General features: G+C 42.5%; 1 protein-coding gene across 1 annotated transcript in view; it reads left to right on the forward strand.

Annotated features, from left to right (window-relative positions):
* Positions 1–25,941, forward strand: part of CLTC (clathrin heavy chain) — a 2,794,584-nt gene that overhangs the window by 2,400,817 nt on the left and 367,826 nt on the right. Inside the window, exon 35 of the mRNA XM_044054892.1 lies at positions 9,077–9,247. Within this exon, the coding sequence (XP_043910827.1) occupies positions 9,077–9,247 (171 nt within the window). The remainder of the gene's footprint in view (positions 1–9,076; positions 9,248–25,941) is intronic.

A 25,941-nucleotide genomic window follows, 5' to 3' on the forward strand; every position in this document is an offset into this window, starting at 1 on the left:
GAAACGTTTCGCCTATTGGGCTCAAGGAAAGGACATAGATCCTTTCACTGCTTCCATCCAAATGGTCCTTGACTTTCTAGCTGAACTCTTTCATGCAGGTTCATCTCCTTCTACTCTGAAAGTTCAATTGGCAGCTATATCTAACTTTCATGTAGGCATTTCAGATTCTGCCATCATGTCTCACAAGCTTTGCAAAGCCTTTTTGAAGGGAGTTTTTCTTCTTAGACCTCCTATAAGAAATCCTCCTCCCTCTTGGGACCTTAATTTAGTTCTCACATCTTTAATTCTTCCCCCCTTTGAACCTGCAGCCTCCTGTTCAATGAAATTGCTATCATGGAAGACTCTCTTTCTGGTAGCCATTACTTCAGCTAGAAGGGTCTCAGAGCTTCATGCACTCAGCAGTCGACCACTGTATCTTTTGTTTCATAAGGATAGGGTATCCTTACGGACCAATCCATCCTTTTTACCTAAAGTAGCCTCTGCGGCAAATCTGAATCAAAACATTGACCTTCCTGTGTTTTTTTCCTAATTTTTCTAACAGGTCTGAACAAAAATTGCATTGGCTAGATGTCCATCGTCAATTAAGGTATTATTTGGATAGGACCAAACAAATCAGAAAAACTGACCAGTTGTTTGTCTCTTATGCAGAAGGCAGAAAGGGCCTTTCAGTTTCAAAGGTATCACTTTCCAGATGGCTAACATCCCTGATTTCCTTTGTGTATGAAATTAGACACCAAAATTTGCCTAACAAACCAAAGGCCCATTCGACTAGAGCTTTGGCTACTTCTATAGCCTTCCAAGACAGGCTGCCTATTGACACCATTTGTGCAGCAGCTACATGGGCTACTCCTCACACTTTCATTTCTCATTATAAGTTGGATTTAGCTTCTAGACATAGAGCTAATTTTGGTTCCACTGTACTCAAGAGTCTGTTCCGTTAGGCCACCCGGGACAAGGTGCTAGGGACGCGGTCCCATCCAGCAAGAATGAAGGCGAGATGGACAACTTAACATAGAGAAGTTATGTTCTTACCATAACGTTCCATGTTAGTTGTCTTCTTCTCGCCTTCTTTCTTGCGTCCCACCCTCCTTCCCCCTAGCCTGAACAGACCTAGAGGAGTTTGATTGTGACCTCTCTTTCTACCACCTCTATTGTATATAGGTATATGCTATACTGTGCATATATTTCTTCATCAGGTTTCAGGTCACCTTCTTCCCTTCCTTTTATAGAGGTGGGTTTTTCCTGTTTTCAGTGGTTCTGGAGTTATTATTGGCTGGGCCTAGCTTACAAACGAGATCTGAGGTAATACCGCCTAGCATTGTGGGATATAAGGGGAGCCTCGAGCCGGTGGAACCAACTCTCGAGCTTTTTGAGTGGCCGAGTCGGAGCCGAGGTCGGCTCCGAACCCATCCAGCAAGAAAGAAGGCGAGAAGAAGACAACTAACATGGAACGTTATGGTAAGAACATAACTTCTCTTTATGGTTTAATAGTGCTAACTTGTAGGATTACTTAATTGGACCAGTGGAGGGACTTAGAATGAGAATATGGTGTTTAAATTGAGAGGTAGAGCAGTTCTAAGGGAAAAAGTGAAGAGCAGACTTTGTGGAGCCAGGAATAGTTTAAACCCAATTAGGCGGCGCTGCCCGTTGTTGCGCTATGCTCAAAACCGCGCAAAAGAGGGTTTTAAGAGAGGAAGATGGAGTTTTGGAATTGACCCAAAATGGCCAATAAAACTACAGTTTCAAGTCAGTAACCACTCCCACAGGGGCAGGCAGGCTGCTCAATGTTTTTCACTGCCACTGATCAACAGAGAGACTTTCCTTTAGCCCAAGCAAAAAATGGCCTCACAGAAACTTACAAACAGTTCAAGAACAGCAAGCCTATAACTGAACTTTTTTAAAACTCAGAAAAGTGGGGAAAAAGCAAGATTTTTTTTTGTTGTTTTTTCAGAGATAGCAGAGGTTAACAAGTATCAACAAGTTATAACAGTGCAGTAAATGACCCCACACGAGTGCTAGGCCAAAGACAGATAAAATGCAAGTTTTGAGAAAAAAAAAACGATTTTAAAAATAAGTGCAAACAGGAAATTCAGTAAACAGCTCTAGGTTGTGCTCTAAATACAGTTACTAATGCAGAAATCAAATTTAACAAGCCAGAAAATGCTCAAAATAGGCGTCTATGCAGAAAAACTTAGCAAATAATCAGAGGAAAAATACTTAGTCTCAAAAGTGGCTCCTTTCTTCTCTCAGCGTTTTCTCCTCTTGGTGGGTGCTTCACCAACAGCCAACAAGCCTGAAAAGATACCAAAACCACGAGGCAACCAGGTTTTAAGAGAGGAAGATGAAGGAGTTTTGGAATTGACCCAAAATGGCCAATAAAACTACAGTTTCAAGTCAGTAACCACTCCCAGAGGGGCAGGCAGGCTGCTCATTGTTTTTCACTGCCACTGATCAACAGAGAGACTTTCTTTTAGCCCAAGCAAAAAATGGCCTCACAGAAACTTACAAACAGTTCAAGAACAGCAAGCCTGTAACTGAACTTTTTTAAATCTCAGAAAATCCTTCCTTTATCCATAAAGTTTGCTCTCAAACTAATTTGAACCAAACCATAGAATCACTTGTGTTTTTCCCTAATCATTCTAATGCTGCAGAATACAAATTTCACCAACTGGATGTTCACAGGCAGTTACGGTTCTACTTTCACAGGACTAAGGAACTTAGAAAGTCAGACCAGTTATTCATACCCTTTTCTGAATCCAGAATAGGTCTGACAGTCTCTAAAGTGACCCTATCTAATTGGATTTCAAGCTGTATTTCCTTCATTTACTCCAATGGGAAAACACTACCGTTCAAGATTAAGGCTCATTCTACATGATCCCAGTCTACATCTGCTGCCTTCCAAACCCGGGTTCCAATTGATAGTATCTGTGTGGCAGCAACTTGGGCTACCCCTCATACCTTTATTATTCATTGCAAATTGGACCTGACCTCAAGGGGTAGAGCCTCCTTAGGTTCCACGGTACTCAGGAGTATTTTCCCATGAGCCACCCAGGAATAAGGTGCTAGGGACGCTGTCCCATATGTAAGAATGAAGGCGAGATAGGACTACAGAATATAAAGAAGTTATGTACGCACCATAACGTTCCATGTTTGTAGTCCATCTTGCCCTTCATTCTTATGAACCCACCCACTTACCCCCATCCTGGAAGGATCTGGAGACAGGATAGCCTTACCTTGGTAGGGTGGAGACTTTTCATTATTGTTCTTTCTTGATAACCTTAAGTTTTGTCTTTTTATAGTTTAGCAGCAAACAAAATCTGGGGATTGCACTAGGGCACTATGGGATACCTACCTAGCCACGTGCCAACTAAGAGACTTTGAGCTTTGTAACAGGCCGAGACTGTGCTTAGGATCGGCTCCAAACCCATATGTAAGAATGAAGGGCGAGATGGACTACAAACATGGAACGTTATGGTGAGTACATAACTTCTTTTTTAACACAGCAGGAAAATAACAGTGAGACACTAAAAAAAAACGTTTAAAATAGCAGAAAATCAGCAAGTAGACTCTAAAGAATGTTTTAAACAGCTAACAAATCGGTTAGTATAACATTGCTTGGTGGGAAAACCAGAACAAGCAGAACAGATTGCTTTGCAACAGTGAAAAGCACCAGCAAATGCCAACAAATAGTAAAAATCGCAAAAGAGGTTAGTAAAAAGTGGTGAAATTCAATTTAACAGGCATAGTAAGGCAGACAGTTGCAGTATAACAGTGTAGATTAGTACACAGTATATAAATACAGTATTCAAGTAGGTGGCAGGCAATAAAAAGTGCAGTAAATAGTATAAATAAGCAAAAAAAAAAAAAAAACAAGCAATTTGTTTTTTGGAAACTCAGACTCCTCTACGCATCTGGTATATCAGTTCAGAGTTGTGGCTTGTAAGCCCACCTTAGTTCAGCTCAGTACAAACAAGCAGAAACTTGCTCATATCCAGGGCTTAAGTACCAACAGCTGAAAAACTTGAAACAAATTTTAAAAAGGTTCCAAAGGACCAATGAGGATACTTATGCCAAGCCCTAGACCAACTACTAGAGGCCAGACAGGTTCCAGTCAACACAGTCCTCTCAGTAGAATGCAGAAGGGCCCCTTCCAATCCAGGATAGCTTGGAAAACTTGCTCAGAACAAACAGCCACTTCAGACAGATGCAGATGCAGCAAAGCTGTATCTGGACTATGCAATAGCTACCCTACTTTCAGCGGGAACCACTAGAAAATATTTAACACAGAAGAAAAATAGCAGTGAGACACTTAAAAAACGTTTAAACCAGCAGCAAATCAGGAAGGAGACTCTAAAGAATGTTTTAAACGGCTGTCAAATAAGTTATAACACTGCCTGGTGGGAACCAGAAAAAGAACAGATTGCATTGCAGCAGTGAAAAACAGAAGCCTCTAGTCATCTGGTATCTCAGCTCAGAGTTCTGGCTGGTAACCCACCTCAATTCAGCTCGGTCAAACAAAAACAGGCTTTACTGTCTTTGTGAAGTCCTCCCTTGGGAGAGTCTTGTAAGCAGACTACAGTGGGGATGATGATGAATATCACTAATCTCTTCGTGCAGCTAATGTATAGTGTAGCCAGTGGGGCAGCTGGCACATGAAACCCTGTAAGCCATCTTTCCAGGCTCCATCTCTACAGTTTTGCAGTTAACTTCAAATCGTCCTTCACAAATGCCCATATGATGGTTCCACCCTCTTTGGACCATTTGTGAAAGAGAAATTGCTGAGGTGTAAGCAAGAAGGTAAGTCTACCTGCCACAGGAGTTAAATTTTAGACCCCTCAGCAATCCTACAGCAGGAATTAGAAGGGGGTTCAAATCCCCGTATAGTTCAAGACGCAGCATCAAATACTTGATTCCTTCTTTAGGGTGGCTGTGGCAGAGATGGTCCCTTCAAGTGGACACACACACACACACACACACACACACACACACACACACACACACACACACACACAGAGGTAAATGGGGGTCTGCAGAACCATAGATTTTGGCAGCCTTTTTCAGACAAGGAGAACTAGTGTCTCTTAAGGGTTACCTGACTGCTCTCCCTCTGAAGTCAGTGTGGGCAGTCTTTATTTCTCCACTATTGTCTATGGTTGGCCATCACACAGGAATTATGCATGAGAGAGAATATCCACAGACCATACCATATCCTTTTTCCATTTACCCCCCCCTTTCAAACCCAGTTGCTTACAGATGTTCCACCCTGCCAACAAAAAGCAGTCAGAAGTGACATTTTTCTTCTTACAGAAAAAAGCAATCCAAGAGGTCCCACCAAACCAGAGGTAGTCTGGAATCCGTTTTAAGATTGTTTTTAGTGCCAAAGATAAAACAAGGACCTCAGGCCCAAGCTAGACCTTAGCTGCCTAAATCATTATGTCAAAAAGACCCCTTTTAGAATGACTGTGGTGCAGTCAATTTTGCTTTCTCTAAAAGCAAATGACTGGATTTGCTCAATAGATCTCCAGGATACCAAACTCCACCTCAAGATAGTGAAGGCGTCCATGGGATTTTTGCGTTTCAGCTCAGAAGCAGTCATTATCGATTCAGAGCTGTGATGTTCAGTCTTACCACAGATTCCCCCCATCCCAGTGTTTACCATGCAGGTAGCAGTAGTCACAGCCCACCTGTGACTCTTGGCATCTGAGTGGTTCCGTTCTTGGACAACTGGCTGTTCGCCTCTACAGCCAAAGGAGTCTATACTTGAAGCATGAAGTTGCTTGTTTTAGAGCTGCCTATTCTGTATCTTTGTTAACTAAGAAAAATCCAGTCTACGTCAAATGTAGTCTATACTGTTTATCCGATGCCATCTCTCGGAAGTAGTTCACATCCTCAGGGCCTCTATCCAGTGTCTATTAACGCATTTGTCTCTACCAGCCTTCCTGGGACCGCTGGTACTATTTTGGCTTCCATTTTAGTCATAGTCCCCCACATGCAGCATCGCATGGCATTCTACAGTGGCTAGCAAGGGTTCAGTCATCACATATGTCAGACCATCCTGGTAACCCAGTAATGTTGAATCAGCTGTGCAAGACTCACTTAAAATGGTGGCTTAGCTCTGTGATAGTCTCATCAGGGAGACCATTTGTACTTCTGCCTCCATGAGCAGCAGTCACTACAGACTCCTCTTTCTTAGGCTGGGTGGCATTTCGAGGGGAGGGTGATACAAGAACTGTGGAATCAGACAGAGGCCACTCTTCATGATAAGGGCAGTCCTTACACCTTTGTGGTAATTTCAGGACCTTCTCTGTGATCTCCAGACAGACAATATGTCTGTAGTATGGTATTTGAACAAGCAAGGAGGAAATGAATCTTACTTCCTTTGCATCATCAACAACCCCCCCTTTTCCCCATTTTCTACATGGAGTCTGTGTGTCATGTTAACTGTCACCATATCTCTAGCATTAGTGTCAAACCCCTGCCTTCTTTGACACACATGCCCAGTTGGATTGTCAGAGATCTTCTCTCACACAATCTATCCACCTCTTTGCTGGATGCTCTAGTTTTCTCTTGCCTTCTTCCTTTCTGTCCCAAATCATCTTCACCAGATTGTCTTCTGCACATGTGCCCAAACCACAGTAATCTGTTCTCTTTGATCTCTTCTGCAATTTGAGCTACTTTGGCTTCTGCTGTTATGTCCTCATATCTTCATCTGTCCCACATTGTGCATCCAACCACCAATCTCAGACACTTAATTTCCATCACCTCTAGCTTCCTCTTCTGCTCTGCCTTTACTGCCCAGGTTTCTGTACCATACAGTACTATTGGTCACACCACTGTTTTGACAACTTGCTTTTCAGCTTCTTTGGCATTCGTCTTTCATACACTACACCTGACAATACTATGTCAGTTGGCTACAGCCCCTCTGATTTTAGCTTTGACCCCTTCATTCAGCCTTCCCTTCTCCTCAACCACCCCTCCCAGATACTTGAAGGTGTTAACCTGTTCCATTATCTTTCCTTTTATCTCATTTTTCAGCTTCTTTTGATTTCCCCAATTTGCTGCCATTACCACTGTCTTATCTCTACTGTTTTATCCCATGTGCCTTCAGTTTTGCATTCCATTCTCCTATCCTTTGCCGAAGTTCTTGCTCAGAGTCTGCCTGTAATGCCACATTGACTGCATAGAGCAACTTAGTTGATCTGTTTGCTAATGTAATCCATCACCAGTATGAATGACAGTGGGCTCAGAGATGAACCCTGATACACACCCACTGGGAACCCCCTGTTAACTGTATATTAAGGTAAAACATGTAAATGAAAGCTCTAAATACCTCCAAAGAAGAATATAAGCTATAACTGCATCTTTAAAAAAATAAATGGAAAGGTTGGCTTTTGTAAGTGTGGAAGTCAGATATTTCACTGTAGAACTGGAATGTTGTAAATCTCAGGTGCAGTTACTAAGACAGAAGCTAGAAGCTGAAAGAAGCCGCATTGACAAGAGTATTATGAATCTTGGGTCAAAAACTGAGGTACTGAAATTGAAACCTAAAGCAGAATATAGCTGGGGGAGAAAAGTGCAGTTGCTAAAATAACAAGGCTGCAAATCTAACGAGAGGAAATTTTATTAACGCAAACTTTCTGCTGCTGTACCTTCTTCTACCCCTCTTAAGAGATTAATGGATCCTTCCTCTGAGGAGGAGGATCAAGAATCTGATGAGTATTTTCTTGCATACTTTTCACCAGAAGCATATTAAGACCGGACAAAGGGGGCAGCTACCCTGGGTGTTCTGTTAGTGGATGCGATGGGGATTGCCTGATCGCTCTTTAGTAATAGTGGATGCTGGCTTTTAAATGTCAGTATTGCACCTGCGATCAGTTTTAGGAATCCGTTTGCTGCAATTCAAAAGAAAAATAAATAGCTCTCTTTCCTTTTTGACAAATAGAAGTGCTGTAGCTGTCTATGCATAGTATAAACTGTAGTATGTGCTTGCTACAGTTTAAAAGGAAAAACAGATTTCAATTGCTGTAGCTCTCTGTGCATGGTAAAAACCGTGACGTCTGCTTGCTACATTGTAAGGAAAGAGAAAACCTTTTTGTTTTACACAGGGCAGGGGTGCATAAATGGGACCCGATTGGCTCCTACATTTCAGGAGCTTCAGGTGGGATTGTGGACTGTTTTGCTGATCAAGGGGAACCAGATAGGGGAATGGCTGCATGCACTGGATGACCTATCTATGCTTCAGCTCTTCAGATTCATTCCCACATGGCTATAGCTTCTGATGCAGGTATGTTACATACTGATTCTGTCTAAATTCAGAAAATGCAATCATATTTATAAGCATATAACAAAGGACAACCTACTATGAGGTAGCTACATTATTTACAAATGGTGTTTAGTCCTTAAGAGTGTCCTAAGCGTTCTTGTCATGTGCTGTTTCCATAACAAAGCAGGTCGTCACGCTGCATTTGTTTAACAAAGTGTTCCATTTCATGCGTACTGCAATTGCTTAAGCACTTTGGAAAAAAGATCTCTTAGCAGTGTCTGCATGAACAGTGTTTCATCTCACTTCACTTGATGCAGTAGTACATTCAGTGCAGACTGAATGATGCCTAGTATTGCTGTTATATTGCCTGCCTGACTTGTAATTGCACTAAGAAAAGTACATATTAAAATTACAGTCCAACATAAAAAGATGGAGAGATTTAAAAGTTCATGGTGATATTTTGTATACCCCTACAATAATGAAAATGACTGAAAATTATATTTCAGGAAAATTAATACAGTATTTAAGTTTATAAAGTAGATTGTAAGAAAATACCCTCCTGCCAAGTGGCATTGTTAATACTTAGACTTTCAGTCCTGCACACGTCTAACAAATGATAATGTAAGAGGTAATCTAGTAAAACTGTTTTTGAGAAGTTTGACAGTTTCCAGGAACTGTGCATGCATTTGTTTTGCTTGTGCTTGTATTAGATACTGTATCTAATTAGAAACAAACGTTTTCCAATCCCTTTTCTGTGTAGTACTGCTCGTACATTGTGAAATTGTTTCAGGATACATTTGTTTTTTTTTACAGGCACTTCGAACATCAATAGATGCTTATGACAACTTTGACAACATCTCCCTTGCTCAGCGTTTGGAGAAACACGAATTGATAGAGTTCAGAAGAATTGCTGCATATCTTTTCAAAGGCAACAATCGTTGGAAACAGAGTGTTGAGTTATGCAAGAAAGACAGGCTTTATAAGGTATCAGTGAAGGATTATCTAAAAACCTATTTATTTCAAGTTCTTAAACTGCAGCTTTTATTTTTTTAATCAATGGCATTGAGAATGTGTGTTTGTATGTATATTATGATAGTGAGCTAAGGATCTGTCTTCATCATTCAACCCTAGTAGGCCTGTGCAATAGGTTCAAGAGCTTCATAAAGGCATTTTAAAATTGTCTCATCAACTGATATTGCCACCCACGGGGTAAGCTTACAATGTGGTGTCTGTTGAATTGTCATAGTGCACTTTAAGGTTTATTTTGTAGCAAGTCATTGCAGTAGAACTTGCCTTTTGAATGCTGGAACCACGTTAGAATCCTTTTTTATTTCTCACACACACACACACACACACACACACACCAGCAATTTATTGATTACCACAGTTTTATTTTTACATAAAAAATATGTAATGTCCAGAGGCACATACTGTTCAGTCCCCATGCATGGTACACTTACTTCAGCACTGTTTGCTGGTAAAGGTATTTTATAATTTTATGTTAATATAATCCTAATAAACTGACCTCATATCAAACCATCAGTGCGTATGTTTAACTATAAATAACTTGCCATTATTAAGCTTGTAAATGCATCATCTTTAAATTTCTAGTCTCCCACCAGGACACAAGTGCTTTCAGCAATTACATTCTGCTAGCCGAGCACACTCAAGCAAATCTGCAGTCTGCAGCTACCACTCCATCTATACAGTAGCACACTCAAGCAAATCTGCAGTCTGCGGCTACCACTCCATCTATACAGTGTAAGAAGGAATCAGTATTGCAAACTAAACAAGGATATACATTTTGAGCCTCAAGAGCAGGAGCACACTCAAGCAAATCTGCAGTCTGCGGCTACCACTCCATCTATACAGTGTAAGAAGGAATCAGTATTGCAAACTAAACAAGGATATACATTTTGAGCCTCAAGAGCAGGAGCACACTCAAGCAAATCTGCAGTCTCGGCTACCACTCCATCTATACAGTGTAAGAAGGAATCAGTATTGCAAACTAAACAAGGATATACATTTTGAGCCTCAAGAGCAGGAGCACACTCAAGCAAATCTGCAGTCTGCGGCTACCACTCCATCTATACAGTGTAAGAAGGAATCAGTATTGCAAACTAAACAAGGATATACATTTTGAGCCTCAAGAGCAGGAGCACACTCAAGCAAATCTGCAGTCTGCGGCTACCACTCCATCTATACAGTGTAAGAAGGAATCAGTATTGCAAACTAAACAAGGATATACATTTTGAGCCTCAAGAGCAGGAGCACACTCAAGCAAATCTGCAGTCTGCGGCTACCACTCCATCTATACAGTGTAAGAAGGAATCAGTATTGCAAACTAAACAAGGATATACATTTTGAGCCTCAAGAGCAGGAGCACACTCAAGCAAATCTGCAGTCTGGGGCTACCACTCCATCTATACAGTGTAAGCAGGAATCAGTATTGCAAACTAAACAAGGATATACATTTTGAGCCTCAAGAGCAGGAGCACACTCAAGCAAATCTGCAGTTACCACTCCATCTATACAGTGTAAGAAGGAATCAGTATTGCAAACTAAACAAGGATATACATTTTGAGCCTCAAGAGCAGGGTCAGTCCACCCAGGCATTCTACTTGTATGTTTTATGAGAGTGAAGCTATTACATTAGCAGTATTTCTTAGTAGTTCTCAGCTTGCTAATAAAACTGACTGTTGTAGCCTTGTGCCCCCCCTGATAGTACAGTAATCCTAACTGTCCAATAGACAGTATATATTTAATTCACATCCCTGTGACTAAATTAAATTAACCATCAAGCAGCCCTCTCAGTTCTTTCTGCCTTAGTTTGTATCACTTGGAGGATCACCTGCTTATTTGCATCTCTATCATTGCTAATGTATCTCCCTACTCTAATCTCTGCACAAACTGGTTACTAATCAGCAAGTCAATGTAAAGACACACTCCCAACCTTAATAAACTTTGCTGTCTCTTCTCTCCTTCACTTTACAGGTAGTTTGAATTATTACTTACCCTCTCTGAGGCCTTCACTGATTTCCACTGATTGCCTCTCTGGTTTCTTTGTATTCCACCTGGTTTACACCCCTTGTGCTATCTCCCTCCCCCAATACAAAGTCTATATTAGAATCCTGCTGAGCATGGAGCCATCTTTAAATTTCTAGTCTCCCACCAGGACACAAGTGCTTTCAGCAATTACATTCTGCTAGCCGGTAAGCCATTAGACCTCAGGAATTTGTTTTAAAAGTGTTCAGATTTGTAAAGTAATACTTACTTTTTCTTGCCTTGGTTGGCTCTGGCTCTGCCCGCTCCGTTAACGCTCGGGCTCTCTCCGCTCCCTGCCCTGCCCCTATTCCATCCCCCCACTACCTCTACATTTATAGTAATCATAGCCACACCCACAGCTCACCCTCACATCACCTCCACCAATCACAGCTCCTCAAGTCATATCACATTAAACCACACCAACTTGCTCCACACAAAATAATCCCAATCACTCTCATTCCCACTAGGCATTTTTTGCATCACCCACACTACTTCCCCATCCACATATAGTGCAACCCTATAATTCCTAATCAGACCCCCCCCACCTAGAAACAACATAAACTTTATAACCATGACTATCACACAACTAAATCTAGTCTGTCTTCTCATAATTCTTTACAACACCACAAGTTATCACTCTAGCAATATCCCTAAACTTAGTAGCACAACACTGCAGTATGCACTCTCCTACACAGACACCACACATTATAATAATATCTGCCCACACTTATTCAAGAACTACATAACGGACCAATTCAGAACTAAACACATATGCTCTCATTCCTACTCCAAAAAAACACAATACTTTCTCACACTCCTCACCAAACTCCAACATCTGTATAACCATTTTAACTTCAGGCTTATCCATCCTGTCCAACACAAACTGCTCAAACACAAATGTCAGAACATAACACCCCCACTTTCTTCATCCCTGGGCAAATCAACAACAGCAGCAAAACCAACCATCTTTTAATGCTAAATGTTAATATTAGAAGTATCAAAAATAAAATACCTGAACTCCAGGCCACAATAGCACACTACTCCCCAGACATAGTTGCTTTAACAGAAACCTGGCTAAATAAAAACATAGCTAACTCAGAAGTTCTCCCTACCGGCTACAATATCATTAGACAAGACAGACCACTTCGTAAAGGGGGTGGAACTGCCTTACTCTACAAGTCCAACTTAACTGTCCGTCAATTACCAAACTCCTACCCCTCCCCCAATAATTGGGACATACTTATCTCACAACTTCAACTTCACCCTAAAAAGGTCATCACCACAATTGTGATCTATATTCCACCTGGTAAAATACACCTGCTAGCCTTGAATGGTGTTCTTCCACATACTCACAAGAAACCCTTATTCTGGGGGACTTCAACCTAGATTGGTTCACCTGTATATCAGAACCACCAAGTAATCTAATAAATCTCCATGGCTACCAGCAGCTAGTCCAAATTCCAACTAGGTGTGATAAAAAATCTAAAAGGGAATCCATCCTTGACTGGGTCCTAACTAGCAACCCCACATTGTACCCTCACACAGGCAGTCTTCCAGACACCTTAAGTGACCACAACATAATATACTTTATACGTAGTAGAACAAGCATATGCAAAACCACTAACTATATATCCACTAGAAACAAAAAAATTCTCTCCAGAGGTCCTCAACACTTTACTGTGTAACTGTGACTGGACCCCCCTAAAAACGCTCCCACTTGATCAGGCTGTAGCATATTTCAATAAAACATTTCTACAACACCTAGACACTGTCGCTCCATTGCGCAAAATCAAGGTTAGAACCTCTACAAACCCCTGGCTCAGTAAAGAAACCAAACAAATCCTCAAGTCCAGAGACACTGCCTGGCATTACTATCAAAAAAACAAAGAAACACAAAGCCTAACTAAGTACCAAGAACTGCACAACCGTGCAAAGAAATGCATTAGGCTGGACAAAAAATCCTACTATACAACATTACAAACTAAATACCAACACAACCCGCAAAAATTTTGGCAAAATGTAAACCAGCTACTAAAATCCACCCAAAAGGCTACCCCCAAACCAACCACCCCTGACACTAAAGTTCCCATTGAAACACAGTTCAACTCCCACTTTGTGAATTCAATTCTATCCTTAGTATCACAGGACAGTTCCTTCCTCACTATCCCCCCCCAACACAAATAACTCTAATACTAGCTTTACCCTCAAAACAGTTTCCACCACTTCAATCAAAAGCATGCTCTCCAAACTAAAAACCTCATCAACAGCAGCCGACTTACTCCCCAGCTATTTCTTGAAACTTACAGCAGATGCTATTGCTATCCCAGTCTCCACTCTCATAAACAGATCAGTTGTTGAAAACTATGTGCCCAAACTCTGGAAAATATCCTATGTTACACCCATACATAAAGGCGGGACCTCCACTGAACTTAATAACTACAGACCCATTGCTTTACTCTCCCCCCTGGCCAAAATCCTAGAAAAATGCATCCATACCCAGATGCTAAACTATCTCCTAGACTGCAACATCCTGTCACCTACTCAGCATGGTTTCAGACCTGCCCATAGTACCACTACAGCTCTCCTCTGCTTCACAGACACAGTAAACCGTCTCAAAATGAAGGCCTGCAAGTGTCAACTCTTTTTTTGGATATGTCCAAAGCATTTGACACAGTCTCGCACCAAATCCTGCTAAACAAACTAAACCAATATCATCTATCTAATTCCACTCTTACCTGGTTCCAAAGCTACTTAACTGACAGGTACCAAGCTATGAAATGGGAAAATTCTCTCTCTCCTCAGCTGCCCATAACTATAGGAGTCCCACAGGGTTCTATCTTAGGACCACTACTATTCACAGTCTTCACAAATGACCTCCACACCTCCACACAGCATGCATCTGTAATTCAGTATGCAGATGACACTACCTTAATCTGTGTTGCACAAAACATTCCCACCCTCCTGCAAACAACTCAACTAGCATTCTCTGACGTTGAAAACTACCTTACCAAAGCCCAACTTATCCTCAATCCAAAGAAAACTCAGCTTATGATTATAACCAGTTCTAACAAAACACTAACAGTCAATTCACTATCTACTCCACAAATGCTACTCCAATTGCTCCAGTGGCACAGGCTAAGCTATTGGGAATAACCATAGACTCCCACCTAAAATTTTATAGTCATCTGAACTTAACTATTAAAAAAGTACATGCCAAACTGGGGTCACTCTACCGTATCAAACCATTTCTTACCAACAACACAAGATCAGCCATTGCTCGCTCCCAACTTCTATCCACCCTACTCTATGCATCTCCCATTCTGACTAATCTCAACAAAACTGAACTAAGCAAAATGGAAGCTTGCTATAACAGAATTGCCCGTTTTGCTGCAAATTGCTCATATAGAACTCATCACTGTACTGCTTTGAGACAGCTCCACTGGCTTGAACTGCCCAACCTCCTAACCTACAATCAGCTCTGCCTCTGTCATTCTATCTATTACCTCCCCAATAAGTGTCCTGCCCTCAAAACCTAGTACAACATCACTCAGCCAAAAGGCCTCTTAGATCATCAAGCAAACTACTACTAGAAGTCACCAACAGCTACAATAGCTTTGGAGATGCACTATATAGTAGTTCTGTGGCTAAAAAATGGAACTCTGTCCCTACTAGCATTCAAAACACATCATCCAAAGCCTCCTTTAAAGACCTCATCAGGCAACATGTCAAGCAAAGTTGGCAGTGCCATGATTGCTCCCCAGGCTAGTGAAAGCGGATAACGTATGCATACTAAATCTGGAGCAATTTATAATAGTTTTTCAATCTTACTCACAAACACTGGCTAATCTACAATGTATGTACTGTACCTGTGTACTATGTATGTATTCTACCTACATTCCAAAGTTCAGCTGTACACCACAAATCTATTACTTACCTTTATTTTTAAAATTAATATCTTTTTTGATTGTTCTCTCCACTGTAACTGTTTGTGCTGCATACCACTGTAAAAACATGTCTCTTGTAATTTGTGTGTATACTGATTATGTCCAAATAACTAAATGTGTCTGTAATTTTTCTTTGTGGAGCTTTTCTCCCTGGGCCTCTGCTGAAAAAGGGCCTTCGGCTCAGACACCCCCGGTTAACAAATGTAAAATAAATAAAATAAAATAAATAAGCCACAATTTTTCTATCTAGTGTTAAGCTCCAGACTGATATATCATTGCTTCGTAAAATGTAAACACAAGTATTAACTGTTTACATTATAATTTTGAGGTTAGGAATTAACTAGTGACCATAATGTTTTATTTTCACCACGTTAAAAAACTTAATTGGACAAGTGACTTCATACCTTGTGTTACAGAATACATTATTAAAGACATCTGTACCATAGGCGCTTTGTTCAATGTCAGTGTCCTCTTCGAGCTTAGTTTCCATTGCAGAATCTCATACAGCCCATGTGTTTTGCTAGGGAGTTCTGTTTATTTCTAATAGTTTTCAATTCCATTTTTAAATCTGTGTGATCATCTTTTTTTTTACCTGTCTTATTGATGGTTTGTCTTTGGTTCTCTGTTTTTTATTACAACATTTTTTTTGGTACCCACTATCCACACTTACACCTTTTCAGTATGTTGTTTTACATCATCTTAGCAAGAGCATCTCTATACTGAGATTAAAGTCTCTTCCATACACAAGACTTAGCATATTGCTCAAGTCATTTATGTATTGAAGCAGCTTTGCACATTCCCAGAATAGATGCTCCCAAGAATCTCATTTGGAACCATTGTATCTTCAATATATATGTCTCGTCTGTGGGAACATATATTTCAAGTTTTATAGGGGTATAGAAATATATGTGCAAACATTTCCATGCAAAACTTCTAAATTTTCTCCTCTCATCCCTCTTTCTGTTTCTGTTAACTGAGGTAGTTGTATAATGCCATGTCTTTTGCATTAGTCTTAACCTCTACATCTTATGTATAGTACACTGTAATAGTTTACCATTACATTCATAATTTTTCCTGGGTCCATTTTTACCCTACCATTCTCATAATTCCTGACTTTCATTATCCATTCAACCTTTTGTTGCACCAAGCATTGAACTAGCAATTTGGTTGCTCTAGGGTTATCATCAAAGTGGATGTTCTTCATGTTTCACTGTTCCAGTAATCACACTTGGGTTCATCTGCCTGCAGGTAGCCCTCAGTTGGCCCGAATACTAGAGTCTTGGGATTTCTGCGTCGGATGCTGTCGCCTCATCCATGAAGTCAGGGGTATAAAACATGCCGACGCCATTACATCAGCTTTTCTTGCCATGCGAGAGCCCGAAGCAGTTCCCAAGTGCTGGTCAGCCACTACCTGAAACTTTCATTTTTCGAGTTTCAAGCCTGAAGTCGTCTAAAGTTAAGTACCCCGTTGGGGATCCTTTTTTCTTGCTCTAACCGATGTCAGAAAAAGTTAACAATTGTCTTACCTGTGGAAAGCAAATACCTCACAGAGATTTTCATTCTTACTGCGTCACCTGTTTAGGCCCAGACCACGACGTCCCTCACTGTCGGTTTTGTGCCTTGTTCAACGACTAAATTATTCATCGTCGGGCTATCTTTGTCACCAAATTCTTTCACACTTATTCTCCATATTCTGAAATGGCTTTGGTAAGCCATACGACTATCGATCTTCCGAAAAAACATAAGGGTAAAGACAGAGACAGACCACATAGGTCCAAAACTACAGACGATGATTCCGTTAAGCTAGTCGCCAGTCTGCCGGTACTCAGTGAGGCACTTTCGCAGCCCCTGATACCCGCTTCTGCAGATTCGCAGGCCTCTACTGAGACCCTTTGGAGTCCATTATGCCGCGAAATACTTCTGCAAATATGGAACCTGCTGATGTAACTACCTTGGATGAGTCCGGAGCCCCTGTGCAGGCACTGGCTTCTGAGGGTGTATTCAGACCTTCCGGTGTTCGTATTAAACCGAATACTTCATTTCTGAATAAAACTACCAAATTACTTAGGCCCAAAGTTCGCACTACGCCTTGGAAACCGACGATCAAAGCACATTCTCAAGCTCCCATGCCACAGAAACAAATGCTTAGAATGGCTGAAGACCTTATTACTTTAATTAGGGGAAGCCAGCCTTCCTCCTCTAAAAGACAAATAATTGATTTTCCTTCTGATTCTTCAGACCATGAGTCCGAAGACTGTGACTGCTCTGATTACCAGGATATACCCTTATCCTATGAGGATTCAGATGCAGAGGATTCCATTCCCTCTGCTCCCCCCCCCCTCTGAGGACTTTTCTTTCGGTGAAACCTTGCATACCCTAAGAGAGCATTTCCACTGGGAATGCCAGGACTACCCACAGTCCAAAAAAAAGACTCTGGGAATTTTTAATCTTGCCTCAGCACAGGCCTCTAGCTGTACCCCCTGTCCTGGATATTGTAGATGTCTTTATGGAGTCCAGTCTTACCCCTGATACTTTACCACCAGCTCCTAGAAAGCCTGACAGGTACTACAGAGTACCTGACTCTCACAAGTTTCTCTTTAAAAATCCCATTGCGGATCCAGAGACCATTTCCCAGGGACCTAAAGGTATTAAGGCTACTTCAGCCAAAAACCCTACTCCTTCGGACAGGGATTCTAGGACTTTAGACAGATGGGGTTAGAAGGTCTATACTTCTGCAACTTTTGCCATTGGGGCTTTAAATTGTCACTTTCACGTGTTGAAGTACCAGCAGCATATTATGGAGCTAATTAAACAAAAAATGTTGATTCCTGATAGTGCAGAAATTAAAGATTTAGAAGAGTTAATGCATTCTGCAAATCAAGTTGACAAACATACTTTGCAGTTTGGTTTTGATGCCTTAGAAGCATCTTGCAGGGCTGCTGTCACTGGGTCTGTTCTGAGAAGCCATGCTTGGCTGAAACAACAAATCCTGCCAGGCCATGTCAAAGCAAAATTACTAGATGCTCCATAACAAAGAATGTTTGTTTGGCGCAAAAGCAGAAGTTCTTAAGAAGATGGAGGAAAAAGCTAAATCTATGCAAACTGTTAAAGTTTTCTTACAGGTACAGCCACCTAGATTCAGTAGACATTGGCCTTCAAAAAACTGGTCCTTTCCAGTCCCTCCTAAACCTTCTCAGTCCAAACCCAGGGGCAACAGACCACAAAGACTACAGTCTCAGGGTATGCACAGATCTAAACAATGGAGTGCTCCCACCTCAAAAACATTGAGTGGTAAGCCATCTCCTTATGGAAAAAGTTCACAATGACTTGTCCTTCATCCTTCCCAGCCATGCCCAAGTACTTGCACCCCTAGGAGGAAAGCTTGCCCTGCATGCAAAAAACTGGGAGTATATTACCCAGGACCGATGGGTCTTAAACATTGTATCCCATGGATACAGATTCTACTTCCACTCACTGCCAACCCCAAGCGGATTGCCAGACTTTCCTCCAAACCAGTGGGTACAGGCCCAAAAGCAAGTACTTTCTCTTCTCAGTATCAGGGCTAGTCAGCCTGTTCCTAGTGCCCAGAAAAGAGAACTCCTAGCATCCTATTTTGGATCTGTCAATTCTCAACACCTTCCTGGTGGTACCAAAATTGAAAATGCTTACACTCCAGCAGCTGCTTCCTTTGCTAGCCAAGGACTCCTGGCTGGTCACCCTAGACTTAAAAGAAGTTTATCTGCACATCCCCATAAGGGAATCTTGCAGGAAATACCTACGTTTCAGGGCAGGATCTATGCACTATCAGTTCTCTGCACTTCCGTTTGGCTTATCAACTGTGCCCAGGGTATTCACAGGGTGCCTGGCTCCAGCCATTGCGTACTGCAGGCAAAGAAATATTCAAATTTACCCATACTTGGATGATTGCCTGATTCAGGCGGACAGTCAGGAATTGCTACTTCAGCACCTGACGTTTGTAAAGAGACTCCTATCTTCTCTAGGGTATATCATCAACGAAAAGAAATCACATCTGGTACCCAGTCAAAAGATTGTATTCCTGGGAGCAAGCTTGAACACAACTTCCCAGATGGCATTGCTCACTCCAGAAAAGCAGGTTTATTTGAAAAATTACTTCCACCTACTGGCCACCCAAACCCAGCTATCTGCAAGAAAAATACTGCAAGCCCTAGGGTTCATGGCCTCATGCATTCTCCTAATTCCATATGCAAGACTGAATGTCAAGAAACTTCACTGGTACTTAAAAAGTCTCTGGTGTCAACATTCTCAGGACCTGGAAACAGTGATTCCTATCATTCCTTGCCTAAGGACAGAGTTCCTTTGGTGGGCAGAATAGGCTTGCAACCACAACAAGGGACTCCCGTTCACTCAACCCCCCACCAGCCAAACCCTGAGAACAGACACATCAGACTATGCATGGGGAGCTCACATGGCAGGCAGATGCATTCAAGGCAAATGGAGCCCAGGACAAATTCACCTACATATCAATCAAAAAGAAATGTTAGCTGTACAGAATGCACTGACAGCCTTCAAATACCTTATCCTTCCAGGCCAACTCTTGATAAGGACAGACAACACCACAGTTATGTGGTACATTAACAAGCGGGGGAACTCATTTCTACCCACTCTGCAGGTTAGCCATGGCCCTGTGGAACACAGCCTTGCGCAATCAAGTGCACCTGCAAGCTCAATTCCTGTCAGGCAAACAAAATTCACTGGCAGACGACTTCAGAAATCTAATGGACCCACATGAGTGGAAACTGGAACCCAGCTCATTCTAACTTCTAATCCACAAGTGGGGGACACCAGAGGTGGACCGCTTTGCTTCCCCCCAAAACCATCAACTAAGCATACTCTACACCAGAACTCCCCACAGCCAAGCATGGAAAGTGGATGCCCTATCCTTTACATGGGAAAACCTCTCAATTTATGCCTTCCCCCTCTGTCCCTCCTTAAAAAAAGTACTACTCAAGATCAAACAGGACAGGCCAAGGACAATCCTTATTACACCAGACTGGCCAGGCCAGCACTGGTACCCACTCCTACGCACTCTGACAGCAGTGCCACCCTGGCACCAACATCAGACCCCCTCCCTGCTGTCCCAGCATGAGGGACAGATTTTGCATCCTTAGCTGCAAACCCTGAACCTGGCAGCCTGGCTTATTCCCTGAACACATCACCAGCAACCCTCAGCAAAGAGGTGCTGGATGTCATCCTTGAGGCCAGGAGGCCTAGTACTAGGAAATCCTATTCAGAAAAGTGGAAAAGGTACTGTTCTTGGAGCCAGTCTCAAGGAAAAGACACAGCCGTGCCCACCTTACCTCATATCCTATGCTCCACAAAGGCCTATCCTTCTCATCCATTAAGATTCATGCCTCTTCCATCTCAGCTCATTACAATATTGAGCCCACCCCTCTTCTCTCACCCTCTGATTAAACAGTTCCTGAGAGGAGCTAACAATTTAAGACCCCCAAGGAGAGCTCCCACTCCTGCCTGGGACCTTAACTTTGTAGTAGAGAAGCGAACGCTTCCCCCTTTTGAGCCTGCTGCTACAGCAGAGTTAAAATTCCTCTTTTGGAAAACAGCCTTACTTCTAGGCATCACTTCAGCAAGAAGTGTGTCTGAGTTACAGTCCCTTATGGCTGTGAAACCGTTTATTATCTTCCATGTGGACATGGTTTCCCTCAGGACTAACCCATCATTTATGCCCAAGGTGGTATCCAGTGTGGCCTTAAACTAATCTATCCTTTTACCAACTTTTTTTCCTAATCCACAGAATAAAGGGGAAAGGATCCTGCACTTCTTGGACGTGCACAGACAACTCCGGTTCTACCTGGACAGGACTAAACCTTTCAGAAAATCTGACCAGCTGCTAGTCAGCTTTGCTACAGGGGCAGAAGATAAGGCCATTTCAAAGCAGTCAGACAGATTAAATAGGCAGGATCTGCCCTTGATGAATCCGATCCGGCTTGGGTAAAGATTTTGTAGGTTACGTGTGTCTGTATTTATTCATTCCATAAAGATCCTTTCCATACCTTGTAGATGAGGCTGTTCAGGCTTACGTGTCTGTAATTACCCTGCTCCATTGATGTCAGGCCTTTGTGTAAGGGGACAGCTGTTGTCCTCCTTTCATAAAGCTGGTTTTGGAGGGTAGTACTGAATAATGTCTTTATGGGGATCTGACAAATTGTTTCAGGCTAACCATTAGGCAGGCTCGTATGTTGTCTGGGTCTGTAGAAGTAATGTTCTTGGCCTTGGCTTGCACCCTGAGGACTACTACTTGGGAATTTAGAGTATGGGCATAGATGTGTGTATGTTATCTGGAAATATAGGGTGGAAGGTGAAGTTTGAGCAGATTTATCTGCTTGTAGATTAGCTATGTCCTGTAGATCCGAATATGTGGTATCCTATACTATTAGCTCTCTGCAGTTCTAGACATTGATTTTGAGATTTCTAACGTAGTTAATGAAGATATTGTAGATGTCCTTCTATATCACCATGCAGTATCCTTAACAGTAGGGATCTCCTGCCAAGGATAGCCTAGTGTCTAGGCAGAATACCAAAGCCTTTAGATCTTGTATGCACTGTACGTCACATGTGTGCTCCCTGCACAGGACTTGGGGCATAAAGGTGTGACGTATGGATGCAGTTACCCAGAACTTTTTTCCCTCCAGTCCAAACACCATCATTGATCTGAATGCCCATTGCTGTGCTGTATAACTAGACGTCAGATAAGTGCCCCTTTGGGGTCTTTTTTTCTTCGTATTGTTAGTCTTGATTTCTTTTGATTGCCTGGAGTTCATGTCATCCAAGGAGGAAAAATGTAAGTGTAGAAGGCAGATTCCCCATATGGGTCCTCGTGGACAGTGTTTTTTGGGTGCTTCCCATGACCATACTTCCTGTAATATTTGTAAGGCATTTGTGCCCAAGACTCTTAGAAGTTGGTTGTCTTTCCTGGACGTCTGTCTCCAGAACCAGCAGCTTAAACAGTTATCCCAGAGTAGCATGGCAGAATCGATTAACCCCAAGGTATCACTGTTAAACAAGAAGGCCAAGAAATTTCGGCCAGATTCTTTGGCTGTCCAGCCTATGTCAGACATCTCTCTAGAAGCAGGTTATAGCTCTGTAGACCATCTGGTGTCAGCTTCAGACTCCTGCCACGACCCAGTTGGAGTCTGGCATGGCTCCTTCTTTTTGTATGTCTTCTGAGGCTTTGCAGGCATCTGCTCTGGATGTCGAGGGAGAACCGCTGTTAGTTATTTTGAAGGGCCTTAGAGCGATTCTGCATATTCTGATCAGGGAAGAGGCTCTGGGTACTCATATTGAATCCTGTCAGTGGTTGGAACTGCCGCTGTTCGTTAGGGCCGACATCCCTACCAAAGAAAAAACAGAAGAGACTAAAAATTCTTCTGTACGTCCTAAGGACCGTAAAAGGGAATGTCAGAAGTTTTTCTCAGGAAACATACAGTGCCTTAATTGTCCTGAAGCCTCCCCAAGTTTTTTCTGTACATGCTCCACCTTGGACTTCAACTCTTTCTAAAAGGCCTAGGGAACCGGATTCCTCAGATGAGGATTCAGAGTCTGATGAGGGGTCTGTGTCTTTCTATTCCCAGATGGGCTTCTCCCTTGGCTTACTTTTCTGATGAAGAGGAAAAGGAATCCATTAGCCCTGAGTCTCCTTTGGAGGAGTTGTATTTTGGGGAGTCCGTAGCTAAAATGATGGAATACTTGGTGTGAGTCTTCTCAGGTATGTGATATCCAGAAGGTGTGTTACAGGTTGCTTCAGGTGGACACCTAAACCTTCTGCAGTACCTCATGTGTTGGCTGCTTTGTTAAACACCTTCATAGCTGCCTCCAAGACTCCCGATACTCAGCCCCCTGCTCCTAAAAATCCTGACAGGTTCTATAAGGTTCCTGAGGATTGTCAATTCCTGTTTGTGTCTTCCTGTTGTGGTCTGTCTCCTCTAACAAGCAGCCTACGTTTTTTTTTTCCTCTAACAATCTCCTGCCTTCTGATAAAGATAGCAGGGCTGTATGAAGGATCAGAAAGAAGGTCTATACTGCTGCCACCTTGGCTTTTAGGGCTACTAATTACCAGGCCCACATGACCAGATATGCTGTGGTCTTGATTGCCCAAGCTTCTCAGGTTGTTTCTGATCTCTTGAATTCAGAAGGAAAGTCCTCTGCTCTCTCTGTTTTGGGATATACCTCTTAGGTGGCTCACCAATCTATCAAGTGCAGCTAATAATGCTAGCTTTTGGTCTGTAATATGAGGCATTATGCTTGGCTTTATCTCCAGTCATTACATGAGTACATTAAGGCCAAGTTGTTGGATGATCCTTTGGATAATAAAAATCTCTTTGTACCTGCTGCTGCTGATACATTTAAGTGCCTTTAAGAAAAAGGTAAAGCTGTGGAGGACCTTAAATGTATTTTTGTGTCCCCATTCCTGAGTTCCAGAGGAACTATCCTAGGTCTGCTTTTGTTTGTAGACAGCCTCGTCGGGCCACAAAGACAGGAAGGGGGGTAAGCTTCTGTGGTCCAGAAGCCTCGTTTTGTTTGACAAGCCTACCTTGCTGTGACGTTTTGCCCCTTAACCCTCAGCCAGGTTCCTTTCTCCATTTGATTCTTCCTGTGTTTTCTAAACTGGCAAGTCATCACTTCAGTTTTTTGGGTTATGTTCATTATCTGTCAAGGTTGCTTCATAGTGTGGAAGTCTCTCCTTCCTTTTTCTGGGTTTCTTCAACCTCCTGAAGAGCAACTTCCCCGTTTCTCAGAGGTCCTCAGATCCCTGGTGGACTAGGGAACTATTTATCCTATCATTCCTTCCTAAGTAGGAAAAGGATTCTATTCTAGAATGTTCCTGGTTCTGCGAAAGGAGGGCACTTGGAGGCCTCTTCTGGATCTCTCTTTACTCAACACGTTTTTCCTCAAGGTTCATTCCTTTCAGATGCTTTCTCTTCAAACCTTTTCCTCTGTTGCTGCCCCGGGCTTTTCTGGTGTTCTTGGATCTGAAGTATGCTTACCTTCATGTTCCTATTCACCCTCTTTTCAGGAAGTTTTTGCATTTCTCTTGTTTCTTCCTGTTATTTTCAGTTCTTTGCTTTTCCCTTTGGCCTGTCTGCTGCCCCAAGGGTATTCACAAAATGTCCAGATGTCCTTTTATTCCCATGTTGCAGTATTCTTACTGTGGGATTCTCTCCCTCAGGCGACCCGAACATCGGCTCCTATACAAAAACTTAAGCCTGGTTCCTGTTGGTGCATGGGACGTCACATGCAGGGCCATAAACCAGGGGCCTTAAATGTAATGTCTGCAGGCACAGGCCTTAGAACTTTTCTGTCGCAGTCAAATGTCAGATTGATCACATCGCTCCTAGATTATCAAGACATCTAAAGTTAAGTACCCTGTTGAGGAATTCTTAAATTTATTATTGCTAGAGCTTGGTTAGCTGTTTTGTTCTTAGCCGATGTCCGCTAAGAAAGATAAATCCCCGATGCGGACATCAAATTCCCCATAAGGATGCCCATGACCATTGTGTATTCTGTTTAGGCCGGGAGCACAACCATAAGTTCTGTGCTGTTTGCCAGTCCTTTGTCCACAAATACACTTGGAAGCCATCTGGCTGCTCTTAATCTATACCTGGAAAACCAGAAACGTAAAAAGTTAATGGTTAGGATGGATCCAGAGTCGGCTGCCCAGGTGGAGCTACCACAAAAACGGCCAAATTTTCATGACCTACTACTGCTGCCCCATCGTCAGAAGCCCTGCCAGTTGCCTATTTTAGGGGTTGAGGGACGCCTGCTAGAACCATCTACTTCGTCTGCTCCCCTTGAGGAAGCCACTTCTGAAGTACCGGCCAGCACGTCTGCGGAGGTTACTCAGACATCTGTTTCTACCGAAGCCGAGGGGGAACTAGGCTCCACCAGATGCCCATTCAGGATGCAGGAATCCAAATTCTCTCCGTTAGCTTAGGCCCCTCCCAAAGCTACCCCTTTGAAAAGAAAGCCAAAAACCAAACATCTTTCTTCCTCTTCGGAAGGAATTCCTGACTGGCAGTCATTTACTCAGTCCTTGATGCAGGCCTTCATGGCCCTTAGGCCCTCAGCTTCCTCACCCTCCACTATCCCAATGCTTAGTCTTAGGCCTGCTTCAGCTGCCTCTGTTCTCCTTCCCCACTCCTCAGGAAGAAATAGGATATTTTCTCATCATCCTCAGATGAGTCTATTACTTACTCATCTCAAATAGCCTCTCCTCTGGAATACTTTTCCCCAGATGAGGAATACATAGAAGGGCACTCTCCTCCAGAAGATATCACTTTCGGAGAGACAATTACTAAAATGAAAGAATATTTCAAATGGGATACTTCCCAAATGAATGAAACTCAAAAAAGATACTTTGAGTTGCTGCAAATTGAATCTGTCTGCCATCTCCTCAGTTATTCCTGCATACCTAGACACATTTGCTTCTACAACTAAAAATCCAGACTCTCAATCACCTGTTCCTATGAGACTGGATCGTTTCTGTAAGGTGCCTGATGACTACAAATTTCTGGTGAAACCCCCCTTGGTGAACCCTGCAGTCATAGCTGTGGCCCCCTGACAAGCAGTCAAGACTGATCTCATCCTCGTCTCTTCTGCCTACTGACAAGAATAGCAAGAACATGGACAGCC

Source organism: Protopterus annectens, chromosome 13.part0 (genome assembly GCF_019279795.1).
Source record: "Protopterus annectens isolate FY-2018-M chromosome 13.part0, PAN1.0, whole genome shotgun sequence".
Classification (NCBI taxonomy): Eukaryota; Metazoa; Chordata; order Ceratodontiformes; family Protopteridae; genus Protopterus; species Protopterus annectens.